At 39.3% G+C, this 27,784-nt stretch overlaps 1 protein-coding gene across 4 annotated transcripts; it reads right to left on the reverse strand.

Annotated features, from left to right (window-relative positions):
- Positions 1-303: 303 nt before the first annotated feature.
- SREK1 (splicing regulatory glutamic acid and lysine rich protein 1) lies at positions 304-27,311 on the reverse strand (the record flags this gene model as incomplete). 4 transcript variants are annotated; one of them, XM_081880729.1, is made up of 13 exons in its annotated part: positions 27,107-27,311; positions 24,752-24,885; positions 16,438-16,550; positions 15,603-15,767; positions 14,709-14,887; positions 14,155-14,217; positions 13,142-13,272; positions 11,272-11,380; positions 7,931-8,182; positions 6,610-7,230; positions 5,881-5,976; positions 4,506-4,644; positions 304-2,454 (listed from the first exon to the last, which is right to left on the reverse strand). In XM_081880729.1, the coding sequence occupies exons 1-13, from the start codon at positions 27,265-27,267 to the stop codon at positions 2,305-2,307; spliced, it is 2,313 nt and encodes a 770-aa protein (XP_081736855.1). In that variant the 5' UTR covers positions 27,268-27,311. The 4 variants fall into 4 exon arrangements, with proteins under 4 accessions (XP_081736855.1, XP_081736856.1, XP_081736857.1 ...); XM_081880730.1 differs by lacking the exon at positions 14,155-14,217; XM_081880731.1 differs by lacking the exon at positions 15,603-15,767 and having other exon boundaries at positions 27,107-27,309.
- Positions 27,312-27,784: the final 473 nt, after the last annotated feature.

A 27,784-nucleotide genomic window follows, 5' to 3' on the forward strand; every position in this document is an offset into this window, starting at 1 on the left:
GCAGTTCAAAACTTGCCCCAGCCATGAACTCACCATAAGGATTTTCACAGCCCCAGACTGTTACAAATGGGGAATAGGAGCAGCCTTGACAATAAATGTGAGGAACTTGAATTCTATGCATGTTAAATGTTGGCATTACTTTATGTTGATATTTTACCATTTTTAACACACAGACTTCCTCAATACTCCAGATTTTTTCATCTTTGCTATCACTGTAAATGCAAAGCACACGTCAAAATACTAGCTCCATTAGTAAACAATCCGTTTTCAAGCATTCCTTTAAAAAGTGAGCAAAAAAATAACTTCCCTCTAAAATACTTAATTTTATTAGTGATAGTACCAAAGATAACAAGTATACAATCTTTACTCTATGCTACTTACACATCATAAATATGACAGCTGTTGTTCCAAGACACAATCTTTCAGTCTTTCAAGAAGCATATGAGATTTGTCATTCCTTTATTATCAGAATAAGCTGTTTGCCAGCCAACTTCATGTGGCTTAAACATCAAAAAAAATGACTGTCCATACTTTACATGGTAAAGCATTCACTATAGTTTTAATGTACACAGAGGCCAAAAGGAGAGGAAAAAAAACTTTTGACTATAACAAAAAACAATGGGCTATTAAAGCAGAGTCACAATCAATGGGCTTCCATTTCCTTACAGCATGTTTTAATTTTTCCATTTACCATAAAAGGTTTACATTTGCATTAAGTGCAATTTAGAGAACACAAAATGAAAGCTAGTTTTTACTTGGCTTTTCCATCTCTTTCCCGTGAGGTAAGGCAATTTGATTGTGTTATGTTATATTCAAAACACTTCTTGATTTTAGTGTAATCTTATCTTAGAGTACAACCTTTTGTTGTCAGTCTTACAATGCTGAAATGAATTCAGAGAGGAGTTGCATTTGTTAGGTGCTGTTCTCTTACAGGCTATTTTTCAACAAGTAAACAGGACTCTGTGTGGTTATGTCTTCTCCAGAGAGAACTTGCAAGTTGTCCCTGTCATGCTTCACAACTGATGTTAGAAATGAAGAAACTCCTTAAAATTTCCAGAAGATAACTATTTTAAAAGGGCACTTTTGATTTCAATACCCAGTTCACAAACCGGTTATGATATACGTTTACTTAGAACTGTTCAATTCATCAGTTTGGCATACACTATAGTTAATTTATAGGATAACTGGATTGCAGACAGGGCCACGTCCATGATGATCCTTGATGATCCTATATGATGATCCTTGAATCTTGATTTCAGCTATGACCCTTTTTTCCATTTAAACGTATCTTCAATGTTATCAAATAACCACCAAGTACACACAAGACTGACCTCTCAGATGCTTCCCTACTATTGTGATAGAACCATCTAGAAGATAAAGGATTAGACAAAGAGGGAATTAAATAACATGTGATTCCTCGGAATCACTATTCTGTGTTTCAAAGAAGGCACTAAAGCATTAGCTTGTGCTCCCACATCCCAACTCAAAAACAAAACAATCTTGTCATGGGTATCTGTCCTATTTGCAGGTGACTGGACACACTACAATATAGCTCAAAACGAAGCCAGTTGTTTGGAGATTACTACAGAGATGTGCTTATAGTTGGAAGAATGGAAATCTAGTATAAACATGGCCGTTCTTTCTAGAATCTGAACATTAGCATGCATTGATCAACTACTAGTAAGAGAAAGCTTTTAGTCTTATAAGGAAATTACTTAAAAATATAAAAAGAAAGTCACAAGCAACAAATTAAAGAATCTTCACTTGCCTTTGTGGGCATAAACACAATAACTGTAAAACTGTGTTAGGATAAAACTTGTCATCACTGTCATGTACAACAACAAGGGAAGCATGTGTATCTCTGCACCATTTTCAAGCACATTATCAAAACATATCACATTGAGTTTAGTTTAAAAACCCACAAAGCAAAACAAAAAATTCAAACTACCAATATTTTAACAACTTTGAAAGCATACCCAGCAACTTTAGTGGGTAGTACAGATTACAGCTTTCCACTTATTTGTAACAGCTGTCAACCAGTCTTATCACTGAAATGCATGGATTCCTACAGATGATCAGATCCAATGCTGTTGGCTCTTGTTGCAGCAGATCCTACTGGTCAGTGCTGCTTCTTGCTCATCTTCAAGTTGACCAAACCACCCAAAGAACCCGGAGTGCTGCTAGCACAACACAACATGTCCGGTTGATTGCTTGGTAATTTTTATCCTCTTTTGGTGGGTTGTGGGGGAGGGGAGGAAAAGCTTTGTCTCTTTCCACAGTTGGGTCAGAGGTCCATTCAGTCCTCTACGCATCTTCTGTTTTAACTGAGAGGTTTTCTTCATTTGGTTGGCAGTTCCCATTCTGTTGTAGTTTGACTTCTTCTGCAGGAGGTGTGTCTTCCTTTTCTACTTTGTCAATTTCAGAATTCTGGTTCTCTTTACTCAGATCTTTATCCTGCAGAAAGTTTTAAAAAGCAAAAAATTGTAGAATAAAAAGACCGTAAGAAATGTATGTTACATCAAATAATGTTCTGATACATTTCAGATTAGTATATATCACTTTAGTTATAGCATTTTATTTTTAAAAATGCCCACTTGTTAAGTATAGATATGAGCAGCCAAATCTGTCTTCCCAATTAAAATATTACTGTCTGTGTATTAAAAATTGCATAACTACTTCTGCAGGCTCAATGAAGCCTCTTCCCCACCCCCCATATGACATGGTGCTCCTTTAGTTTCAAAAGACTTTTTAAAGGCAGTTTGTGATACGGCATCAGGCATTGCTGACAGAGCGATGGTCAAAGCAAATCCTGGAGGATAAATAACACAATGGGGGAGAAACTAAAGGACAGCTTATTAAGACAAGAGGACCTATAGGATGTGGCCCTCAATCACTGAAATAGAGCTTCGGTTTTCTGACAGAAAGAGGAAGAGGAGAACAAGAAGAGAGTCCTAGGACCAAGGTCTAATATTAGAGACAGGAGTGTTGAGGTCTAGGCCAGCTCTGCAAGTCTGTGTTTCTGGAAATGATGGGCCCTTTAGTATCCTGAACTATCAGAAGGACCAGGAGGCTGTATCTTCCTGATCCACCAAAACTAGGGGTCTTCTTTTCTCCAACCCGTCTAGGAACTAGGTGAAGTAACATCTGCATTTCTTTTGCTAAACTCCCAGAAAATACCTAGCTATACTCATACCTGCTTCTTTAGCGTCACTTGCCATGAAACCCTATGATGTGGAGATACCCTACCACCAGCACCATGGCAACAAGCACCTCCCATTCAAAACAAAAATCAGGTTCCACTAGGCATGTCCCAAACTGGTCCTTTGTATCTCAGTCAGAAATCCCATGCCAAAATCTCAAGTTCAAATAAAGGATGGAAGCAAACTAGATCAGCTACTCATATTCCTAAACACCAGCACTAAGAGATCTTGTTCCACAAGAGTTCTAGAGGAAGGGGGTTACTACTGAGAATACGCCAAGCCTAGTACGTGCAATTCTTGAGGCCCTGCAGTTCAATGTGTAACTTGACACTATTAAAAAGTATTTGTGTTCAAGCTAATGTGAAGTAATACAAAGTTTTATTTGTGGTTTTCGATCCACAGTGGCTCTTTCACACATGCAAGTGCTCATTGGATAACACAGCAAGGACTTGCTTTGCTAAGAACACTCCTGATACTTTTGAAGTGGTGTAGGCATAGCTCATTTCTGTATTGAAGCAGAAACAGATGGGATTCTCCTGCTGAGGTAGCCCCCACCTGCTATACTTTGCGAATCTTGTGAACTGATTCCAGTTCTAAGAGGACAGGAGGCAAACAGCTCATAGTGGAAAGTAACAGTGTGGGCCAATATAATTTTTGTTGCCTTTAACATGAAATGACACCATGAATGTTCTCCTTATCATCTTGGATTTTGAAATAAGGCGGTCCAAAAAGATGACATTGCTATAACAACCACCACCACCCAGCCATGTATTCTACACAACAAAGGTGCTCTATCAAAAGAAAAGGGGGAATAAATCATTCTGCAGGATCCCCCCAATTCATTAGAGCACTACAGATAATCTCAGGTATGGTCATGTTCTGTTGCCCTCATCTGTAATATTTTAAAGATACCTTGAAGAAGGATCTCCGCTAAGAGCCAGCCTTGACATGCTGTTTCAGAAGGGCTGATAATGCATGTGGGCTGTTGGCACCTGACATTTTGCTCCAGGCAACCACTTTATACCTTCCAGCTTCATACTGCTAAATGGCATGTGCACTGCTCTACTAAGTAGTCTACTTAGTCCTATTCATCAACTGCAGTGTAATTTACATTTTCTTCAGATTCCCCACATCCACCCAGCCTGTAGATCAAGATGTTATTGGAGGTGCTAGGCACTTTAGAAGCAACCAATGATCACCAAACACCACCTTAGAGGAAACAGCATGAGGTACCCAAACAGTCAATGACAAGCATTTTTTCCCCACACCTATTTCTTGCTTGCTCACTCATTCACAGTGGCTTACCTTCAAAGTTGTGGTTTTATCAGATTTCTCTTTAACATCCTTGTCTTTGCTACTCTTTTTCTTGGAGGTAGACCGCTCCCTTTCTCTTCTGTCATTACTCAGGTCTCTCTCCTTATCGGTCTTTTTGTCTTTCTTATTTCTGTTTTGAAAATAAGAATGAAGTAGCTGCAATTAAAAAGGTCATATATGGTCTGTTCACATTCCCCTGCCTGCATCTGCTGTATGCACAAATGCTGAACATGCCGCATGAAGGGGCAGAGGGGAGCAGCCAATAACATGGTCTGACATTCTACCATGGCAAGAAATTAGCCAAGTGAGACAAGCCAGAACCTTACTCCCAACACTGGCAGAATAGAGGGAGAGATGGTCCCTGGCTCATCCTTCGTGCAAAATGTGGATTGCCACCTACTTGTTTATGTTTTGTACTTGCTGATTAAAGCAGAGAGCCAAAACAAGCTTAGAATCATAGAATTGTAGAATTGCCGAGTTAGAAGGGACCTGGGGGGTCACCTAGTCCAACCCCCTGCAATGCAGGAATCTCAGCTAAAGCATCCAGGACAGATGGCCATCCAACCTCTGCTTTAAAACTTCCAGGGAAGGGGAGTCCACAACCTCCCGGGAAAGACCGTTCCACTGTTGAACAGCTCTTACGGGCAGAAAGTTTTTTCTGATGTTCCTGTCTCCTTTCTCCAGCTTTATGCTGAATGGGGCCAATAATTCTGCAGTCTTAACCATGAATTTGAAGTGCCCACTTCAAATACTGCTTCTGCCTAAAGATGTGGCAGGTGGCTTCAGGCAACTAACTAGTTTTCTTAGCCTCATTTCCCCAGCTGCAATACTGGGATAATCTTATTGCAATAACAACAACAACAACAACAACAACAACAACAACAACAACAACAACAACAACAACAACAACAACAACACCCTGCCCATCTGGCTGGGCTTCCCAGGACAACATATGTAAGAAGATTTTGAACATGCAAGTGCTATAAAAATGTAAAATAATTATCCAGCAGGAATGAACTGCTATTTTGTAAACTGCTTGATGCTTTCTCAGAAGTATAATGCAGTTTTTCCACATACTCCGCTCTACTGAAATTAATTTTCCACTGACAAAGAAATCAAAAGTGCATCCATATTCCAGCTCATGCAAACGCCAGTCTTAAAATTCTCATCCCCTCTTTTCCTTATATTTTGAGTTTAACATTTTATGCAGCACACTTCAACATAAGTATTTCCAGGATGCATGCGTGTGTGCCAACCTCAATTTCTCGTCATTCTAGTAAAATGACCACTAATAGAGTGAGGTGTGCACTGGCGAGAGCCTGCAGTGTATACTGTAGGACCTTGCGTGATAGAACTATACACTTACCTCCTTGGAGATGGAGATCGAGAGGATTTCCTTTTTGTAATTTTAGATGATCTTGGAGACTTTGAGGGACTTCGGCTCTTCCTCTTCCGTCTATCTCTGTAGGATTCAGTAATTAAAGATTAATGTTGGAAATTACAATTCACAAGTGGGAACTGTAACAAAATGTTGCAGTGTGGAGAGCTCCTGTTCACTGTTTTTAGTCAGCCAACCATGCCTTCCCATTCTACCTCCTTTCTGCTCCCCCCCCGACCCAATTGTCAGCATTCACTGGCCACTGGGCACACTCAGTTCACCCCACCTTAGGGGGATTTTCCATAAACATTTTTTGCACTTCTGGAAACCTCAGGATTTCCCCTAAGCAGCCTTACATGCTCAGTGCGCAATCACGCAAATTAAATGCACGCAAGGCAGAGGTCTCGTGAGAGTCTCTAGACCCCGCACAAGAGCCTCCCAAGGGGGCAAGGGCCACTTAGCTTACTGGCTTCGGAAAGGTAGAAATGGGTCGTGTGGGAGCAGTGCAGAGCTTGTTCTCCCTGTATATGATTTTGGCTTTATGTGCAAACCCCACACACCGCCTCCTAGAACAAGAGTCTACTTCTTCTTCTTCGCAATACTAAAGACATGATTTATTCTACACTGATTTGAATACGTTTTCCCCAAAAAAAGTTTTTCATAAACAGAAGCAATAAATCTACAAAGCATGACAAAATTATAAGAAAAAAACTGGACCTGCTGGAACTTCGTGATCTTCTTGAGGAGCTGTAGCTTCTGGGGGGTGTCCTGGATCTCTTTTCTTTCTTCCTTTTTTCATCTCTCTCTTTTTCTTTCTCTCGTTCCCGCTCCTTATCTCGGTCTTTTGCCTTCTCTCCTTCCTTGTCCTTATCTTTTGGCTTCTCTGCTTCCTTCTCTTTTTCTTTTTCACTGCTTTTCTCCTCTGCTTTTTCTTTCTCTCGGTCTTTCTCCTTGTCCTCCTCTTTTCCTTTTAGCTGTTCTTTGTTATCCTTCTCCTTGTCTTCCTCCTTCTCAGTCTCTGTCTCTTTTTCCCTCCCTCTGACTTTGTCCAGATCCTCTGCCTTGTCTTTTTCTGTGTCTGACACTTTCTCCTTGTCTCTTTCTTTTTCCTTCTCTTGGTCTTTGTCCTTCTCCCGATCCTTGTCCTTATCTTTTGCACGATCTTTGGTTCTATCCTTGATCTTCTCTTTGTCCCTCTCCCTCTCCCTGCCCCTTTCCTTCTCCCTGCCCCTGTCTTTATCCTTGTCTCGATCCTTCTCTTTTTCCTTCTCTCTGTCTCTTTCTCTACTAATCTTTTCCTTCTCTCTGATCCTCTCTTTGCTTTCCTTCCTCTTCTCCCTGTAAAATGAAAACATTAATTTAAACTGTGCAGCATTCATTACAACAAAGGACTAAAGTCAACTGCTGACACAAAAACCTCACACCTATATTATGTAAAAGAATTAATGTCTACTACCCCGCCTTCCCTCCTACCCCTACATCTTTTCTCCCCACCAACCAACATCAAAGTCTCATATTAAATGACTGATCTGTAGAAAGGACTTCATGATCTGATAATAGAGAGGATATATGTACCTTGTAAACCCCCCCCCCAAAAAAAACCTTAATAAAAATAATAAATAAAATGATTAAAGAGCTTCTGGCCACCCTCAAGCATACCTTCAGGATTGCAGAAGAGCATCTAGTAGAGCAGTAGTAAATCTAGTAAAGGAAGGGTAAAACCTCCTCAATCTGTTTTATTTGCTTTTAGATTTTTATACCGTTTTCTTGATTTGGGGGCTGAATTTTTGTTTTAATGGATATTGTTTTTATATTTTACACATTACGTAGTTTAGAAATGCTTTTAAGCAAGTAATAAGTAAATAATAAAAAGGAGATAAAATTAGAGCTATTTGTTATACTGAAGGAGTGAAAATGTTGGGATGCTACAAAAACCACTATTTTATGGTGAGATTGTAACCCTACATCTAATGTTCAGGAAGTCGCTCAATACCTCACAAAGAATATAAAAGAAATAAATTAATCATAGGAATCTCACCAAGAAGGCGACCGGCTTCTTGATCTCAGCCTTTCTTTAGATTTTGAGCGTTTTTTGGGTGGAGTTTTGGATCTGCGCCTGTCCTTCTGGCTGGAGTGGGATCTGTCCCGTCTGTCCATCTGGCTGGAGACGGATCTCTCTCGTCTGTCCTTCTGGCTGGAGCGGGATCTGTCCCGTCTGTCCTTCTGGCTGGAGCGGGATCTATCACATCTGTCCTTTTGGCTGGAGCGGGATCTGTCGCGAGATCTACTCCTATAGCATGCAATAGCAAATGATAAATGCTATGGACTATGTTGTTTCACCAATCCCTATTATAAACCATACGAATTGTAATTTGCACTCCACTGTACAAAACAATTTTTCAAACATAATATTTAAAATGGGCATAAAATAGAGAATGTAAATCAAAATTAGCTTCCTAGCAAAAGGTAACTAAAACAAAATTGTCTGAGAAAGGCAATCAAACTGATAAAATAATGCACAGCAAAGTGCCACCTCAAATTAGCATTACTTACAGAACTAAGACACAGTGTAACTATTCCATAATGAGGCCTCCTTCCCCCACTTTTTTCAGAGGGAGAAGAATCTCGTGAAATTTGCTTCCATGCACACAAAGGTTTGCAGTTTGTATTAAATGACAACCTCTTCTTCGAATTGTGTGCAGACATTTACTATAACATGCCCATGATTTGGGGGGGGGGCAGGGTGGGATATGGGAGGCAGAAACACTGCATTTCAGTATTGAGGCTCATTCAAATGGTCCATATACCGAAGGAATACCCCCAAGAGATACATCTCCTTCATCAGTAGTATTTATTTTTCGAAAGCTCCCTGAATATTTTAATGTGTGTCATCATCACCAAGCTATACAATGCACTGCAAAGGATTAAGCGAAGCTGTTGTTTGTGTCCAAGTGAGGTCCAGCAAGCTAAGAACTAAATGGGTATAAAATTACATTGGTGGCTCACCCAAAATGATTTTGTACAGGAAAACATTTATGAATGTATCTGCAAAACAATTTCACTGAACTTGCTTGGGTTCCTATTCAGTGCCATTATTTATTGCAATACTCATCTGACGCAATAGGTGTGTGCATGCTAGAGATTTGAAGTGGAGCTAACGTTCTGTTGTATGTTTCCACAAACAAAATTTGTATTTCATTTATTTGCTTACATTTATATCCTGCCTTTCTTCTATCATGGAAGCAGCATAGATGTTGTTTCCAGGTGGTCAGCTATTCAGGCACTTGCCAGACCTGCTTGGCTTCAAACCACCCTGGTTGCTGGATAGACTGTAAAGGCTACCCAACAGAAGTAACAAAGCTGTTCCACTGAGATATTTCAAACTGTTACCTACCTCATCCAATATACTGCTCAGCATGCTGATCAAATACTTATTCTGGTTTCCTTGCATTGTGTGATTTTAATATTTGTTATTGTATTGACCAGAAGAACAGAGAGATAAAATACATGGGGGGAAAACATGTTCTCAGATCCAGTACTGCAACTGGGAAACTAGTGAGTGGGACTGCACACTCTACACAGAAGGCCCATTTTAAATCGAGTACTTCCATTGCTTATTAGCATCATGGCACTCCTCTGTACTTAAGTGTATTAAACTTCCACTGAATAGTATGACTGCCATCACAACAGATTTAGAATTGAGGTGGTAGTGGGCGTTTTTGCTTAAAAGAAAGGACCTGTAAACCGAAGAGGCAACAAGAACAAAACAATGTCGGGTATTTAGATAAACAAAGATTGATGTAACAAAATGAAAAAATAATTCAGTATGACATAATTCGTATTAAACACTATCTGAATCTGAGATACTTAATTGCTATATACTCTGGGGCAAAAATTAAGAGGAAACAGACTATTTGATTTGGGGGCTACCTCAGTTACTTAAAAACTCATGTTGCAAGATTTCCATCCTTGAACTTCAGAAGCACTGACACAGAGTATGTTAAGGGACAACTTCATGCATGTTTGGCTGACATTACAAGATCAGGGCAGTGGACCACTGGGAGCTGATTGGCACATGTGACAGAGTTGTGCCAAAGTCCATGAATTTTTGAAACAAGTGATTATAAAAATCAGGACACTTAATAGATAAAAATGTGATCCTAGACCTGAATTGTGTATTTTGTATAATTTTTATAAAGGTAACGTGGATCTTATATGTTAGCAGTTAAATGTATAGTTACTGGTAGCTGCTTGATTAGTAATGGAAACAAGCTTCATGCTATACTCATTAATTCAAGAAAGTTATGTTCATTGCTATCTCAGAGAAACCGAGATATCTAAGCAGCTAAGGGTGGCACTGATCCTTCTGATTTCACCCCTATTGTGGGATTATATATTAAATATATGACATTGCAGTCACAGGAGTGGAAAATCCCTCCAAAATATAGTTTTATTGGGTGGCAATTTTTTTTCTATTTCCTTCCTTGTATAATGTAAGATGTGTTTTTATAATTGTATCTATTTCAGTCACTTCTGATTTTTTTATTTTATTTTGACTTTATTATCAAAAGCTCCATTGTGTTGAACTCACATTATTTTGCTTGCGCCGTCTCTTCAAAACCCTAACAACTAGAAAAAATTGTGCTATACTGTGAGGCTAAAATTAAGGGGAAACAGCTCAGTTACCTAATAAACTCAAGACATTGAGATTTCCCCCCTCAAACGTCAGAAGCACAGACAGCAGCGTCATATTTTGAGTGATGTGACATGTTAAGGATGGGAAAAAGGTGTTCTCTTAGCTTCCCATTACTTTTTGTAAAGGGCATAGTTGCCACTTTCTGCAAAAGCCCAATATGCAGAAGCAAAACCACTTATCTTTTTTCTGCCCCATTCTCAATAAAGGAAAGATACTTTTAATTCTGCAAGTTGGGGTTTTGCAGAAAGCTATCGCCTCCACAAACTGAACAGGCAGTGGAAGTGTGTGTGGATTCTCCCTCTTCCCAGCTGGGTTTTCGGAGGAAGCAGCAGTGAGGTGTCTTTTCAAGAGCCCAACTTCTAAGAGAGAACACCTTCATTTTCCTCCCCAGAGAAGGAGAAAAGGAAACCCAAAAGCAGTTATCGGTGGAAGCACAGGGGTTCTTGGAAGAACGGATAGATTTTGTCCTCTGGATTCAGCAGGATTTACTTTGTAACCATTTCTGAAACTGTTTCACTACAGCTGCCATCTTGCCATGAAAAATAAGGAATTCAAATTCAAAACAGTTCTTCATTTCAACCATCCACAAATTGTATTAACGGCTTAAATTGAATTTCCTTAAGAAACAGAGAAGGGACAAGTCAACTGTTGCTTTCAGAGGATTTTATACATGAGAATTTTACCTGCGTTTTGAGTGTGATCTTTTCCTTCGAGATTTTGAACTAGATCTGGATACTGAACGTGAATGGGAGCGCGACCGACCACCTTTCCTTTCACTGCTCTTTCCAGACTCTGAGAGAAAAAACGACTTTGCAGTGTAAGCTCAGAATATTTACAGATCCCAGCTAACAATCTGGCACAAGTGGAATGTACCACATATATTGCAAGGGGCCTACTCTCTGCACATCTTCCTTCTTTGCAAAAATCCTTCAGAAACATCCAAGAAAGTCATTGCATATATTCGTTGAGTGCAGCCATCCTGCAGCAGTACACATAAACCAGATAATTATAAACAGCTAGCTAAATAAGGAATGGGATTTATGTTGCCGCCACAATGCACAAGTTTAAAACATGTTTGGCAAAACTCACTTCAGAGAGAAACACAAATTCCAATAAAGCAGTTTGAAAAACTATGCAGAAACACACATAATAGCACTGTATTTTATTGCCAAAGCACTATTACAATTAAGGAGTTGAGGCTTGAAAACCTAGTCCCCCTACAGAACGGTTTCAATAATAATATGTTTTATAACCAATCACTAAATGAAGCAATAGATTGGGAATACAGATGACAATCATTAGTCAAAGTTATTCCACTGATAGATGTATTTAATCCCAGCGATTTTCAGATCAGCTCAATCAGATGAACTCTGGCCAGCCAGGTCAGGAAACAATATTAACCGAATCTTCCCCTTAAGCAGAAATAAATATTTCTGGATTTGGAAGTTGAATTTTTAAAAATAATAATAGCATACACATTTTTAAAAGTAAAGAACCCAACGCATCTGATATGCAAGTGCCAGATACTTGTAAGGTAGGTAATGGAACTGCATGTCAGTCAGCGCTATTTGTTCTTTTTTAATTGGTTAAAATGTTACAATTAATAATAATAATTGGAAAGCTAAATATTTCAACATTCATTAGAAAATCATGTAACAGTCAGCTCTTGCCAGTGAGACCTCTTCTGAAACTGCTATCATAGAACATTGGGAGGAGTGCTCTCTATAAGCCAGGATTGCAAACGAGTTTGGTGAACTAAGAAGATTAGAGATAAACCAGATCTCTGTCTCCAACGCTCCCCTTCACCAAAACTGCTAGAATCTTCTCATTCACTTGCCCAATTTCAGAAGAGAGCTAACCAAGAAAGAAGTGGCTGCAATGAAGTTTCCTAATGAGTTCAGATATCACAGGAAACCGGTTTAAGAAACTGGGAAGTTTTCTCTGAAGCTATGTGTGCAAGGCAGTGGGGAAGAGAGAACAACTTCAACTGGTTGCTTCATTCCCACTTCACCAAACCATGATCTGCTGAACCAGGAATGTTATTTGTGATATATAGAGAAAAGGTTGGGAGACTGGATGGGATTGGGTCACAGAAAAAAGGTAAGGAGGAATGTGAGCACAGTAGGTAGCAAGATGAAAGGAAAAGACTGAAGAAGAAGCAAGACACCTGGCAGGGGAGAAGGTGGAGGAGACAGGGAGTTAATGAAAGGAGGGGCCAACAAGGGGGGGGGGGGAATCCCATACATTTATGTTACGGTTAATGAAAAGGACTCCATTCAGCACTTTGACAATAGAAAGCAGTGCTACCCAGTGCATGAACAGTTCTATCTTCACGGCGTAAAGTGTAAAACCACTCAGACGCCATCAAAAACAGATGGGTCACAAAACAATGTTGTCCACTGGTTGTTGCTCAAGCTGGCCTTTCCCTACATCTAAAAATAAATAAATAATAAAAAAAGCTATTCTAAGTATACACCAGGATTCACTGCAGCAGAGATACTTTCATCCTAGTAGTGGCGATAGTTGTATTGCAAGAAAGTAGTAATATCCTACCTGGCTCAATAGCAGCAGATATAAAAGACTGGGCTTCCCGTACTCTCTTCATCACTTCTTCCAACTCCTTCGCAGCAGCTTGTGGTGTCATTTCAGGAGGCTTCACTATTGCATTATTGGAGTGATTTATTCTAAATTAAACAAGCAAACTCAATTCAGTTTATACGTCATTGCACATATGCACACGTAGTTGAACTAGACACACAGAAAAAATATGCACTTCACACCCAAATATTCATTTTATAGTGAGGTCAGCCACAGAACTGGGGACCAGCACAACCCTCACATTCTTAAGTCCACAACTACTTTGGATTATACCTTGTCCCTGCAGGTAAGGGATGGTGGAAAATCTACCTTTATTTATGTTCTCTGTTAAACACCTGGGAAAAGAGACTTTCTCTTTCCTTTTTCCTGTCAACTCCTTTTCTCATTAAGGTTCGTTGCTTTTTGAAGTCTATGTGCAAGCTTTGTTCTTTTTAGTTTAAACTCCAGGTGCTGTGTTATAGTCAAGTCACTTTAGAAATAACAAATGTTATTAAATACAGTATTATGCAAAAGAAGTAAGTGTTTCGCTGGCTCCATGCAAAGGATATATGTATTTGATTTTGCAAAGCGCACCCATTTCAAAACACGGAAAAGAGCCGAAAGGGGATTACAACAGGTAACTACATTTTTGCACATGTTTTGCTTTAATTTTGGCAGTTTTCTTCCAAATGCTTCAACTTAAACTTAAGATTTCTGTTTGAAATGCTGAATGCCAGACCACTTTTATCCTGCATAGTTGTTTCACCCTTACTAAAGAAATAAATAATTTCAATCTATTTTAGTATTTTAGCTTTTGTATGTTTTAAAGTTGGGTTGTGAATTTTTCTTGATTTTGCTATTTTCTCTTTTGTAAACTGCTTTGAGGTTTGGTTTTTTGTTTTTTTTTTACAATCAAGCGTTGTATAAATTTTATAAATAAAAAGCATTGGCTTGTTGGCTCAATTTTTACTTGATTTTGCAAAACTTGCCTCTGATCTCTAGAGCTGGAGTTGCCCGTGGTCTTTATTTCAGGACAGGAACCAGTATGGAGCCTGGGGGTATTAAATTGCAAACAGGGTAGAGCTCACAGAGGATACCACTTGAACTGCTGTGGCACATGCCTCTGCTTGCACACAAGCAACAGCTAAAAAGAATAAGATTGCACTTTTTCTACCAAAGTACTAACGGCAAACAGATTAACAGGCTTTATCAGGTACTTGGTAAAGGGATTAAAGTACCATTGAAACGGCAACTTCTGCATGGCAAACCTTTCACACAGGTTCAGCAGATCTGCTTGCCAACATGAACACGATTTAGGTTTTAAGTAAAGACAGAGGGCCCTTGCACAGAGTTAAATAAAAAACACATGCAAATATTGCTATGGAAATACTATTCTGTGCCATATATATATATATATATATATATATATATATATATATTCAGTAGTTTCCTAAAACTGTGGCATAGTTCTATAGGACAGGGTTGCAATTACACACAATATACCTCCCAATTTATATTTGATAATATTTGTACAGTCTCTTACTTCAGAGGCCTATCTCCAAACACAACTCCATTAAAGGCAAGGGCTCTAGGAACAGAATTTTGGTCAGCAAACTCAACAAAAGCAAAACGTGTTGGTTGAGTCTCATCGCCTGCCATCCGCACAAACTTGACTTCTCCAACTTGCTTAAAAAACTCAAGAAGCTGATCTGCTGTAGTAGTCTTTAAAGAGAAAGAAAGAGGGCTCAGTCAAGTAACATCACATGCATTCGCTTATAAGCCTGTCCCATATCCTTTGACCCAACCAAAATAGATACCCAAGTCCCAACTACAGTACTGTAAACTCCTGAATGACCACTCCCCGTACTGCATGGTCTGTCCATCTAATGCAGACTATAAACCAGGAAGAGCCAACATGGTGCCCTTGAAATATTTATTGAACTACAACTCCCATCAGTCTCAGACAGCATAGCCAGTGGTCAGGTATGATGGGAGTTATAGTCCAACTACATCAGGAGGGGATCATACTGGCAACTTCTGGTATAGATCATCTGAGTGGGGCCTTGTGACCTGTGTGTTGTGCACAGCACCATACTATACAAGTTGGGAGGAAAAGTAATCATTTTCAAGCTCTTGGAGGCTGTATAGAGTCTGTAACTAACCTCTGTACACAGCATCAGGGAAAGGCTGATGCAGCAGATGCTCTTTTAGTTTGCTCAAAATCAGAGCTATCAAGCCATGGAATATAAAGCTACACTTTCCATTAATGCAGGTGTGGGGAACCTTTGGCCTTTCTGGTATTGAACTACAGTTCCCATCATCCCTGGCCATTAGCCATGCTTGCTGGGGCTGATGAGAGCTGTAGTTCAGCAACACCTGGACGGCCAAAGGTCCCTCACACCTGCATTAATGCATCTACTGTAGCAAAGACATTTACCTGGGAATTCAAGTTTCCAACATATACAGTCCTCCTAATTTCATCAATCTTGGAAGGATCCACATTGCCCATAATGGGCGGCTGCGGTATGTCTCCAATGGCTGTAATATTATGATCCAACGCTGCTGCTGGTATCGCACCCAGTGGACCAAGAGAAATACCAATCTGAAAACAGAGGATAGTTTTTACAGAAATAAGTATGAAAAGTTTTCCTCCCACTGTGGACTGATTCAAATTAAATTCACCTCAAAATTTAGGACTGTTAGCACTAGTCCTAAAACCTGCTGTTTGATATGTGACCACAAACCATCTTGGCTGACCAGACCGGGTAAGGAATATTCTTAAAAGCAAAACAACTGTGTAAAAAGCTGTATACACTGTCACTAATATGTCTTAAGAAGAGGAGTCCTCTTTTACGTTTACCAAAAGTATTATTGCATAGCTACTTAAGTCCTCTTTCAATTCTAGAAAGTTTAGCAACCAGAAGATGGTAAATATAAGAGTGCACAACAACACCTGGAGTCCATTTTAAAATTATTTCAATCAACAGATGCTGTAGCTTTAACATTATGCCAGCTTTCTCCCCCACCCAACTTTTTTTCTTTCTTTTTTGCTTAACATTCAACCTGACAAAGAGTTCTGGAGAACTCTAGATCTTGCTCATTATGTTGCAACATTCCGACTGGTCCTAATAAATGTACTGCCCTACATTTGAATAATTGCAGATTCAATACAATTACTGTAATCATTACAATGTAATGGAACATGCACCCAAAATGCAACTGAATAGACTGCATCCCCTTTAAGTAGAATTATTACATGAATATCTACTTACTGAACTCACAGGTGGTGTTGGTATAGGAAGCAGCCCTCCACCAGGAATCAGGCTTGTCACTGTAGGAGCAGGAGCCAAGAGGGAGAGGGCTTTGGCTTCATCTGGAATTTTACCTGAAGAAGCAAATATTCTTGTTACTAAAAGTAACACCACCCCCCAAGTGTTATTTTTCTATTTTATTTTTTTTACCAACACCCTTCAACTTAAAAATAGTAAAGAAAAAAAAATCAATCTATGAGAGCCTTACAAAAAAGAAAATAATTCCAAGTTTTTCCTTTGCCCCTGCTCCACTAGGAACAACAAGTGAGCAAAACTAGCATTACCGGATTATTACTTTAAAAACTGAACAATGTAGACAATTATTTAACACTTTGAGCTATGGGTCACCTGTACTGGAAACTTAATGTTCATGAACCAAACGATATCAAGCATGGACGCTTTCGCAGGACGTTGTTTTCACGGTGATCGAAAGTTGTGTTACACATGACAACCGTTCGTGTTGGCTGCATCACTAATAGCACACAGAACATCAGATACAGAAAAGAAGAACATTTTTTAAAGTTTAATCCCCAGAAATGGCAAATAACCAAATCAGTCAAAAGGAAAAAAAAAGAGGAAACAGGAGTGTGCTAACCAAAATCAGCCCTTTTTGTCTGCTAAAATAGCTGAGTGAAAAATGTTACCAGATGACTGCCTTTTGTCAGTCCAGTACAACAACTCAAGCAAGGCAAGAAACCTAGAACCGCACTGATTTTTAGCTTAGGTACTTCAACTACCCAGTTTCCTTAACATCCAGAGGTAGCAGGGCATTTACCAAAATATTTGTTCAATCTCATTGGTCCAATGCAGACATAAGCATTTATGTCTGAGTGCCTAAACCATTGTTAAGCACTACACCTTCATCACGTAAACATAACTAAGGTAGTATGGCTACCTGTCCGGCATCTTTATTTGTCAGGTGACAAAAAGTTCTGCTGATATCCCTATATATTTTCTCTGGAAGCATGGCTGACCCTCAGTAAAATAAACAATAATGTCACTATGTTTGGGATCTTAACCCAACATTTAGTACTAATTATAATCAACCATTGCCTGCACTGGATTATTACCTAAAATGAACTTGACTAAAGCGCGCTTTAAATCTAACCCACTTAGTCTTTCCTTAAGATATCCTAAGAGCTGCTAAATATTGTGATTTCCATTTAAGCTTAAGCAACTTGAGTTTTAAAAGCCATAAAAAATTCTAACACACACGAACCAGAATTATTTGAAAAACTGACCAGAAATTATTACCTGCACGTGGCAAAGCACTCTGCCTAGAAGTCACCTTTGTCTGAAGTAACACTAAGTGTTACTCGTCAAAGTAACAACAACCAACCTAAGCCACTGAGCCCTCAAATCACCTGGTGTTTTAATGACATTTCCAAAGAGAGAGAGATAGACCCTTTTGGTAGTTTTTTAAATCCCTGCCCACTAACATCCTATCTGCCCCTCTCCTACTGCTACAGTCCTCATTTCCATAGACAATCAAAGACATAATATGGGGCAAACTTTCAAACTACTGCATTAACTTCTGGAAGGTTGCTATACTTCAGAAAGTTTCTGGTGTTAGAAGCTGCCTGAAGACCTAAACTGTGATTTTCAAGTTCCTTAGGCAATCTGAGTTTGTGAAGCATATAATTACAAAATAAACCAAAGCCAATACTAAGGCAGCAATAAAGCATTATAATTAAAATATTAATAGCTTCTTAGCCAGATAGAGATCAATTATTCCTGATTTTTCTTGGGCAAGATACAAGGCCCATGTGTAAGAACCAAATTATGGTCTAAGGCATACACATGCATTAGCCAGTGTCTCTCAACTACAATAAAATTCAAGTATATCAGTGTTCTGATAGGTTGCTTCAAGATCAAGATAATACATGGATAAAAATCAATGGGAATAAATAAGACCACTTCCAAGCTTAAGTACTATAAGTAAAGGCTTTTTCAGACTTTACTAAAAAACAAAACTCATCATCAAAACTGAAACATCAAAAATTCTATGTCTGATCAGAACAAAACTACTAAACATAAACTAGAATCCAGAAAACTAGTTTCACGCACAACTACAACTTCTCTGCAACAAAACTATTTGTTCCTAACTATACATATATCTATACATTTCTCAGCTTATTGATGAATGGAGTTAAAGTCCACAAAAAATAAAAACATATTTCAGTAGTTTCAATCTCCACAAAAGATATCCATATTTGTTGAAACTCCTTTCTATGTATAAAACACTAAGCATTGTCAATGGCTAAAATGACATTCTTAAAAGCAATGATATGAAGTGTGCACGCGCAGACGCAAACACACACACATGCACACTTCGCATTCATTCAGAGCTAGACCATGTCATTTTAAACTGATTGATCACTAGAATTATTTGTGTCAATTTACTTGCGTCCATTTAAAACCTCTGGTGTCTTACCCTCACTTGAAGTAATCTTTATAGCTTAAAAAAAATATATTCAAGTGGCTTTAAAATAACTAAATTTTGGCTCGTTAGCAAAATCAGCAACTTCAGGAGGATCTATTTTTAACAATATAATTCCTTGGCTGCTTACATAAAATTCCCAGAAATTTCAAAATTCTTTATTGAAAAAGAGAACAATGAAAGAGATGACGATATCAATTTGCGCTCATCTCTACTTCAGAGAAATGTAACAGAAGAATGTTGGTATTTTTCTTGAGAGTTTTACACAGAAAACATTCAAACTTGACAATGAAAACACTTCTATGATGTGCCTCTGCTGTATCTAAGAGTATGCCATAAGCGTGAGCCAACTCAAGAGGAAAATTAGTCCAGCTTGCCGTCTTCCCATAGAATGCTACAGTAAACAGAAGACAGTATATAAAACAAACACTGGTCAATACTTCACATTCAATTCACAATTGAGTGTTTTCCAGGCTTTCTCCTATTTTTTGAGAAATGAATTAAGAATATTAGTATTATTTATTTCTTTTCAAAATAAATAATACGACAGCCAATTAAACAGGCCAGGTATAGGTATTGAAAAAACAATGTCCCCCCCGTTCACATACTCACCCAACCATGTGGAAGCATTTTCCTCACAGAGCTCTCTCATATGGTTTCAGCATTCATATACATACTGCCACCAAGAACACAGTGGGAAAGTGGCTCCCAAACAACTCAGTGAACATGTGAAGGGAGCCATTATCTTTTTAGATATGGGAAACCAACTTGCTATGGTTGCTTAGTAAGAGAGCTTCTGGGAAGGGAGGGGGAAGTATTTTCAGAGGACAGTCTTCAGATTGTAGTCCAGAAAAGCCACATATATCTAAAAGCTTCAATAATATGAGCCAATGGAAACAAATGGATCACTTCACTTTTCAAATAATCCAATTCTAGCCAGATTTACTCAGAAGTAATTCCTATTATTTTTATTCATCTTTTATTTCTAACTATGGATGTTTAGGATTGTATCTACAATCTAACTACAAAGTCTAAACTCTGGAATTTTTGGTTGACCAATTTCAAAGGGTCAAGTTTAAAATGAATCATGAACTCTTATAACAGAACACCATTTTTACAGAACTGAAGAACCAGCTCACAGGTAGAAATGAAAGAATTAAAGCAAAAAAGGGACAAAATTAACAAAAAGAAGAGAAAAGAAAGCAAAATAAAATAATAAAAACAGAGACAGGGCGTCCATCTTCTGCAGGCCAGACTCCGCTCTCATTCCCCCATGAAGTTGTCACTTGGCGGCAGGTTTAGTGGCATGGCAAACAATGCCTAACTCAGGCAAGTGTAACAGGTCTGCCTTGGCCAGTCTAGTCATCTAATAATGCACAAATATCACACAGAGAAAACATACAAAACCAAATTAATAGTCAAAATCCATCTTCCAGAAAATGTGGACATAAAAAAGTTCAGAATGATGGTTAAAAGTGGCATCTCTGATACATTTCAATATTGGCCTCTCTCAAACCAGACCAAGTTTTTTCGAGAGATTTCAGTTATACACACAATGGAAAGGGGCCACATCTTGACAATGTAATGATGTTGTTGTTGTTTTTTGTTTTTGCCAAAGTCACAATGTTGGTTAGTAATGTGAATAGTGGTGAAGTGTGTTTGTGTTACACATTGAACACCAGTTTAATGCCCAGTGTGGGCCTTCAGAGGAGAATAATTTCTGACAGACAGAATAGAAGTATTTTTTTAAAAGCTGTTGAATTCCTTCTCTTTCACCCCCACCCCAATATCCTTCTATGCCAGGTTTCTAGACAATTATCATTCCCGTAAGAAAATTATTATGCAACATCTGGATTTTCCAAGAGAGACCAGCCACTAGTAGGCAAGCGTAGATAAAACATAGCACATTATACCAGTGCTCTTACAGTCTGCTCCTTTTCCCCATTTGGTCGAAGGTAAATTCAAGGAAGATGTCCATGAAGTTTTAACCATTGCCCAGACTATGCATTTTCTAACTAAAACCATTTGGAATTCTTATTAATAGTCTAAAAAGCACATCATTAGAGAACTATGTTGAGATGTTCCTCTTCAGAAAATGACATCTCTGAAATTCCTTGCCTGCATAGACTACCAGTCCTAATTAGGGATGAAATCCTCTGCAAGCTTACCTGAAAGTAAGCCACCTTGAACTCTTTGAGTATAGTTGAGTAGGATTGCACTGTAAGTGCTATTTAAGAAGCTGTACAAACAGAAATGTTTAAGGTAGTTTACACTGTCAGGATAGATGTCCATTACTTAACATGTTCTTTATTTCCATTTGCAGGTTTAAATAGGTAATGTATGCTTTCTAGAATTGTAAACTGTACCCAAACACAGCATTCATGAGCAACACTGTGTGTGTGTGTGTGTGTGTGTGTGTGTGTGTGTGTGTGTGTGTGTATTCTATTTAGTATTGACTCTAGATTTTCAAGTCACCTTTGGGTTTAAACTTGCACACATTAAACATTGTGTAAGCTTTGTGTAAGAATGCAAACAAGTTTGTGTGTTATTTTATTGCACATAACCCTGTCTTCCAACAACTTATCAGCAGAAATAACAGGGTAGAGGAGCACCACCAAGCCCCCTGGAGTAGTTGGGTACAAGGAAACAAAAGGAAGAAGGATCTTCTTTTTCATAGTCCCCAGGGTAGCCCTTCCTCACCAGCCACTTTCCAGCTGGAGGGTTGATTTTATTACCTTTTCCAGTTGGAAATAGTTATCTCATGTGCTTAGCTATTCTTCTCTCATGGGAGTTACAAGAGAGCAGAAGAAAGACCATGAAAGAGGGGTAGCATAGGACACTCACTTGTTCTTAGTACAGTAATAGTGTTGTTATCAGATAGGCAAGTATAAAATATAAAAACTGTTCTTCTCCATGCCCAAAGTATCAGTCCCAAAAAAAGGGAATAACAATCTCAGATAAAGGTAGGTAACCTTCAAATACTCTCTTGACTTTAGAAATTTGGTTTTAGTTTGGTGAAGCTATTCCAATAACACCAGGGTAGAGAACCTGTGGCTCCCCAAATGCTGTTGGACTAAAGCCATGCTGTCTGAGTGAGCCCCCCCCCCAAATAATCCTAGCTTATAGCACTACAGAGTCAGGGTATACCAGAAATGGGATAAAACAGTGCTTTGGTGTATTTCCTATCAGCATATCAGTGAGGCCAAGAAGTCTTGCTGTCTGGGCACCCCAGGACATCCAAACATACTGCCCAGGCTTGCACCCAAGGGAGGTCACTTTGGTGCTGCTAATACAGCTGTTTTACTTCACCCCTGGAGGTGCACTCCACTGTCTCTCCAGACAGACGGATGCCAACAAGTGGTGCCATTCCTGTCCCTGAATAAACCATGCTAAGAACCAACTCAGAGCCACAAATGAAAACTACTGAAAACTAAAACGAAGGGCATAACTGATTGGTTAATGGTACTTTTAAGGCGTTAGAACTGACCGCTGAAAATTTTGTTCTTATGTATCTGCAACATATAGGTAAGAGTAGGCACAGATCTCCCTACTCCAGAAATGCATGTATTCCTGCTTTGCCAGAGGGAAGAAGAGAGGTTTTGTTTCTCGGAACATAAGAATAGAACTGTAGTGTCATGCACACTTTATACTAAAACTCCATACTGGATGGTCTGGGCAGTATCCAACTAACTCTTATCACCAGCACAAGGATTTCTGCTTGCGTAACGTAACTTCCTCCCCACATGTATCCAGTGTCTTCTCCAAATCTGCCCTGGAGGGGTGGAGGAATAGATTTAGGGAGCATGGCGGGCAGGTGATTAGAAGGTCAGCTGCACAAGTCATCTACCTTGCTGTGATGGATCAACTTAGTTAGATACTGCCCTACATGTGAACATTACCCAGTCCTAAAGCAAAGATTTAACAAATTAGTTATATTTTAAAAAATGTATGGAACATCATTTAAGTTTAAGTGCAGAAAGGGAAATGGTAAGCAAAGAACACAGAAACCCCCATGATAACTCTTTGATTTTTTGTGCTTTTAGCGCATATTACGTTTCCACAATCAGAAGAGCCATATATCAATATTTCTAAAGGAAATTCTGAGGTCCACAGAAAGGCACACTCTCCAGGCTGCAGAAAGCCACGTCAATGGTGCTCCACAACTTCAAACAATCTTGCTAGAAGACCTGACACTCAAGCCTGTGATATGGCACAGAAGCACTTTTTCTACTGCATTTGAGATTATGTCACCAAAATCATATTAATTTACCGTAATAAAACATTTCAATTAGCAATGTAACTGGGTAATGATAATGTAACATAGTTATGAATGTAAGAAAAAAGATTGCAGGTTTTATTAATTCTGAAAATACCCAATAATTCTTGAAAACTGTTCAGGATAGAGAACAGAAATAAGGGTCAATAAATTTCAATAGATGTATTCCCTTTCTCTGTTATAGGAAAGTTCTACTACAAGGATAGCTTTATATATCTGCACTGTTTTTATCTGTTTTGGAATTGAAACCCTAAAGCTTAGTATCAAAACTTCAGCAATAAATGTTTGATACATGTTCTGAACACATAGGAATGGATTCAACTAACCGGTCCTGATAGCAGACAACAGCACAAGCATTTTCACTAGTGCAATGGGCCTCTCCCCCTCCTCCGCCACAATGCATGCACCTGAAATTGGCTTGGCGGTTTGGGGAGAACCCCAGAACAATGAACTAGGCACAAAAATGTTTGTGCTCACAAAGCAATATTCTTGGTACTAGGTTAAATTCTTCCCATACTCTAAGCCTGTAGGTATCTTGAGTTAATGACCTCCATCCTTGGCTCACAAGACCACCTTTAGAATTTTGTTTTATTGACTCCCTTTCATTTCCCTTCTGTTCGCTGGCCAAGATCACCTTTGAACTTCTACCTGAACAATAGGAGTTAATTGCACCTGTGGATCTTAGCTGATGCTTCTGAGACACTTCCTTTCTACCAACTAGGTTCTGCTGGAACAATTCCCTATCTCTGTCCCTTCCCACATGTGCAAGGTATTCTGACGGAATTTTGTCCTCTCTAAACTATGACTAGAGAACTGGAATTCAGATATATACCTATGCAACTAACAGACCCAAAGCTATTACTGGCTCTATCATTTATTATCTGAGCAGCTGAAGCCGTCCTTAACATTACAAGGTGATTTGCTACACAATTGTGAAAGCAGCATAAAGGCATACTTACGATCACATTAAAGCTAGAGAACCACCCAGTTATTCACTAACGACTCAAACTTAGGAATGCATTACTAATGAGTCATTAGGATGGGATATACCATTACTCAAATTAAGCCCACCTAAGTAATTCACTACAATTGTTTTTGAATCCTGAGAATCCTAGCTTACAACCAAAATAAGAAAGTATGGTCTAGCTCCTACTGTATCAGAGATGTGTGAATATGTGATTGGAATTTTCTGATGTAGTTTCACTTCCATCTGTGTTGCCCATTCCTTTTCAGACAGATGGCTAGGACAATTTTAGGATGAAGTTGTCAGTGTGCAGTTTTAGTGAAAGAAGCAAATGTTCGTCCTTGCAAAATATAAATGAAACATGACCACATTTCATAAGAGAAAATGCCCACACATTTCAAACCTAATGTAACACATATTTTTAAATTCCATACAAATTTCAAAAAGAAAAGTGTCTTCCTTCCTACCAAATTCGCTTTTATTACAAGAAAAGATAAGTAATAGCTTCAACGCCTTCCCAGTTGCTGAAAAAACACAAGCAACAAATTGACACAACAGAGACTATCAAAACAAAGGTATAATCTGAAATACCAACCTTCAGCGCAGGGCACAACTATCAGAGCTCTGTCAATAAAAACCGTGTTTGTTAGATGCTGGGCCACACCAACACTTGAAGATTCCCGAAACTTAATATAACATACTTTGGAGGAAAAAGCAAGTGGTGCGTTGCTGCAAGAAAAAGAAAACCAATTAGATGCTGTAGTTTTGATCTATTTTTGCTAGCTAGTCTTAAGCAACTATAAATATTAATGCAAATTAATTCTAAAAATTACAGACCTACAGAACATGAAAACTGAAATACGTTTTCCACATAGTATCAGATTACTTTAGGTTGGTACAAATATAACTCTAACTTATCCATTAACTACAGTTAAGGGATCAGGATGTAAAACTGCACTATATCCACCTACAGGTTCTCTAGTTCATGTGAGCATGTTTCACAAATGCACACACAAACCCTTTACCATGGTTAGGAATGAACACTGAGCAGCCTTAATCATGGTCAAAAAAACCCTGAATTCAGCTTTTAGAATCTGAATTACTATACCCAGCTTCTTAATCACAATTAACAACCAAGCTCATGTTGCATCTGCATTGGTCTTTACTTTTTAATACAGAATATAAATAAAACTCTTCTCCTAAAAATAATTCAAATACTAGCAAAGAAACATTCAGTCACCAGCAGTAAGGTTTTTGTTTAATTTCAGATAATTAAAATATTTTAATAGCATTCTGTAAATGACCGATGCTACATTTAAATGAAATAAAATTGTACATTAGGCAAACTTCTGCATGTGCTTTAAGATCTTCAGTTAAGATTTTTAAGAAATGGTGGAACACTTTTATAGCTGGTATCCTTCTGGAAATACGGCCAACTCCTTTAAGAAGAAGTCTCTACCACCCATTTGATGCTGAATCTGCACTCTCATTTTTAATCACCCTGGCATAAACTCTACAAAGTATCATGGGGACATTTTAATATTTCAGTATTTGTCAAATGAAGCCACTTCATTCCGCACAAGTTGACACCTTGAACTCTTGGGGCAGTCGGCTCTCCCATGAGCTTAAATTAATAGAACCAACCTAGGTTTGTATAACATTGTCTGATAATATGCTGATAAAGTGTGCGAAGACTAGATCTTAAGGAGTGTGTTTGAAGAGTGCAGGTGAACAGCATCAATTTATTTATGATTAGAAAATCCCAAGAAATCTGTGAAAAGCTAGAAAGGATCTCTCCAAAATAGGTAGCAGGAAACAGAATGGCAGAAGAGATTCAATATCAGTAAGCTAGAAGTGGTGCACAATAAGACAAGTCCCTGGTTGCACATCAAAAACAATGGCTTCCCATTGCTTCTAGGCTGTTTATGTATTTTAAGCCATATTTTAATTAACCGTTTGTTGTTGTTGTTTCTATTACATTTTATTGTAATTCATATGTGGTGTTAGTTGCCCTGAGCCTGGCCCTGGCAGGGGAGGGCAGGGTATAAATAAATTATTATTATTATTTTCCCAGCAAGCACAAGGTTGAAGCACTAATACTAATTAAAAGTTTATTCTGCTAACATCCCATTCATTTTTGAGTAGTCCCAAATCTCTCTGCCATTTACAAGTGCTTGAGAGAAAGGGGGGGGGGGGGAGGCAGAGAATATAAAATCACTAAGTAAAATAAACGAAACTTTCCCTCATGCCTTGTTAAGAAATATGGTCTACTGTGCATCCCTTACAATCCCTTCCTATGCGTACTTATTGGAAACTTACAAGTCATATTAATGTAAGGACCATTAATTTCAATGAGGTATGTTCCCAAAGCTGCATGCAAAAGATTGCAGCTTTACACGGAAGCAAGCGCTGTTGATGTGAATGAGGCTTACTCCCGAGTAACTAGTCACTAGCCTAGCCTTGGATGCAACGCAGTGCAGGGAACGAGATTCGGGGGAAAGGAAAGCAGGATCCCCGAGGAGCCAGAATTCTCCTACATGGCGTCTTTGCTAAACGCAACGCCGAGGGGAGCCTCGAGGAAGCACGAAAAGCGGCTTAGGCCTCTAGGGAGCCCGCATTTCGCCTCCGCACCCGCGGCCTTTCCCAGAACCATCACCCAGAGAAAAGGAGAGAAACGCTGAAGGACTGCGGCTGAGGAGAAACTGGCAGGTTTTTTTTGGGGCGGGGGGAAGGACAGTCACTGGCCGCCATCTTAATTACGGGCAGCTTCTCCTTCTCGTAGAACAGATGCTGCCCAATGACGCAACCACTATGAAGGGAGCCACTCGGCACCCGAAAGCAAGATGGCGTGCGCGGCATCCGGTCCGTTTCTCGCTCTCCCCTTGCCTCAAGGATTGTCATTCCCGCCATTCTCTATGGCCCCGAGGGCCCCGCTCGGGCCTCAACTTACTCCGGAGGGTAGAGACGCAACTCCTCGATGTCACCTAAGAAACCGAAGAGCGTTCGCATCTGCTCGCTAGTGACCGCCGATGATAAATTGGTGACTTGGATAACCGAAGTAGGGGTCAAAGGGAAGCCGAGAGGCACCCCGATGCCGCCGCTGTTCATCATGATGGCGGCAACTTTGCTGTCTCGGCCGAACTAACGCACAGAAGCGAGGAGACGGAAGTCACCACCGAGAAAGAAACGGCGGAGCTTCCCAGAGCGTCCGCACTCGCGCAACTTCCGAGAGAACGCGGCTGCGCCCTGGCGTTGAGGCGGCCCCTTGTTCGTCTCCTTTTCTATGCGGCTTTTAGCTAGGAAACGGAGGGCTTTTTTGTGGTTGTTGAGGCAGTGCAGCACCTGAGAGACGGACAAAAAAATGTCAAAGCATATGGAACAAAAAAATCCCTAAATTGCACTTTGCGCAGTGCCTCCTGCCCTTTCCCTCTCCAGTATCCACATGCACCACAGTTGACGCATTGGAAACCTTAGGTAGCAGAATATATTTCCCTGTTAGGTGAGGTGAAATTTTTGCATATCCCACCCCCACCCCCCGTATTAAAAATCAAAAGAATTGTTTTGTACAAAAAAAATGCCACAACAGGCAGAAGTTTCATAGATGGATGGGGAGAGAATGGATGAGAGA

The sequence above is a fragment of the Podarcis erhardii genome, assembly GCF_964252035.2.
Source record: "Podarcis erhardii genome assembly, chromosome: 11".
NCBI classification, from domain to species: domain Eukaryota; kingdom Metazoa; phylum Chordata; class Lepidosauria; order Squamata; family Lacertidae; genus Podarcis; species Podarcis erhardii.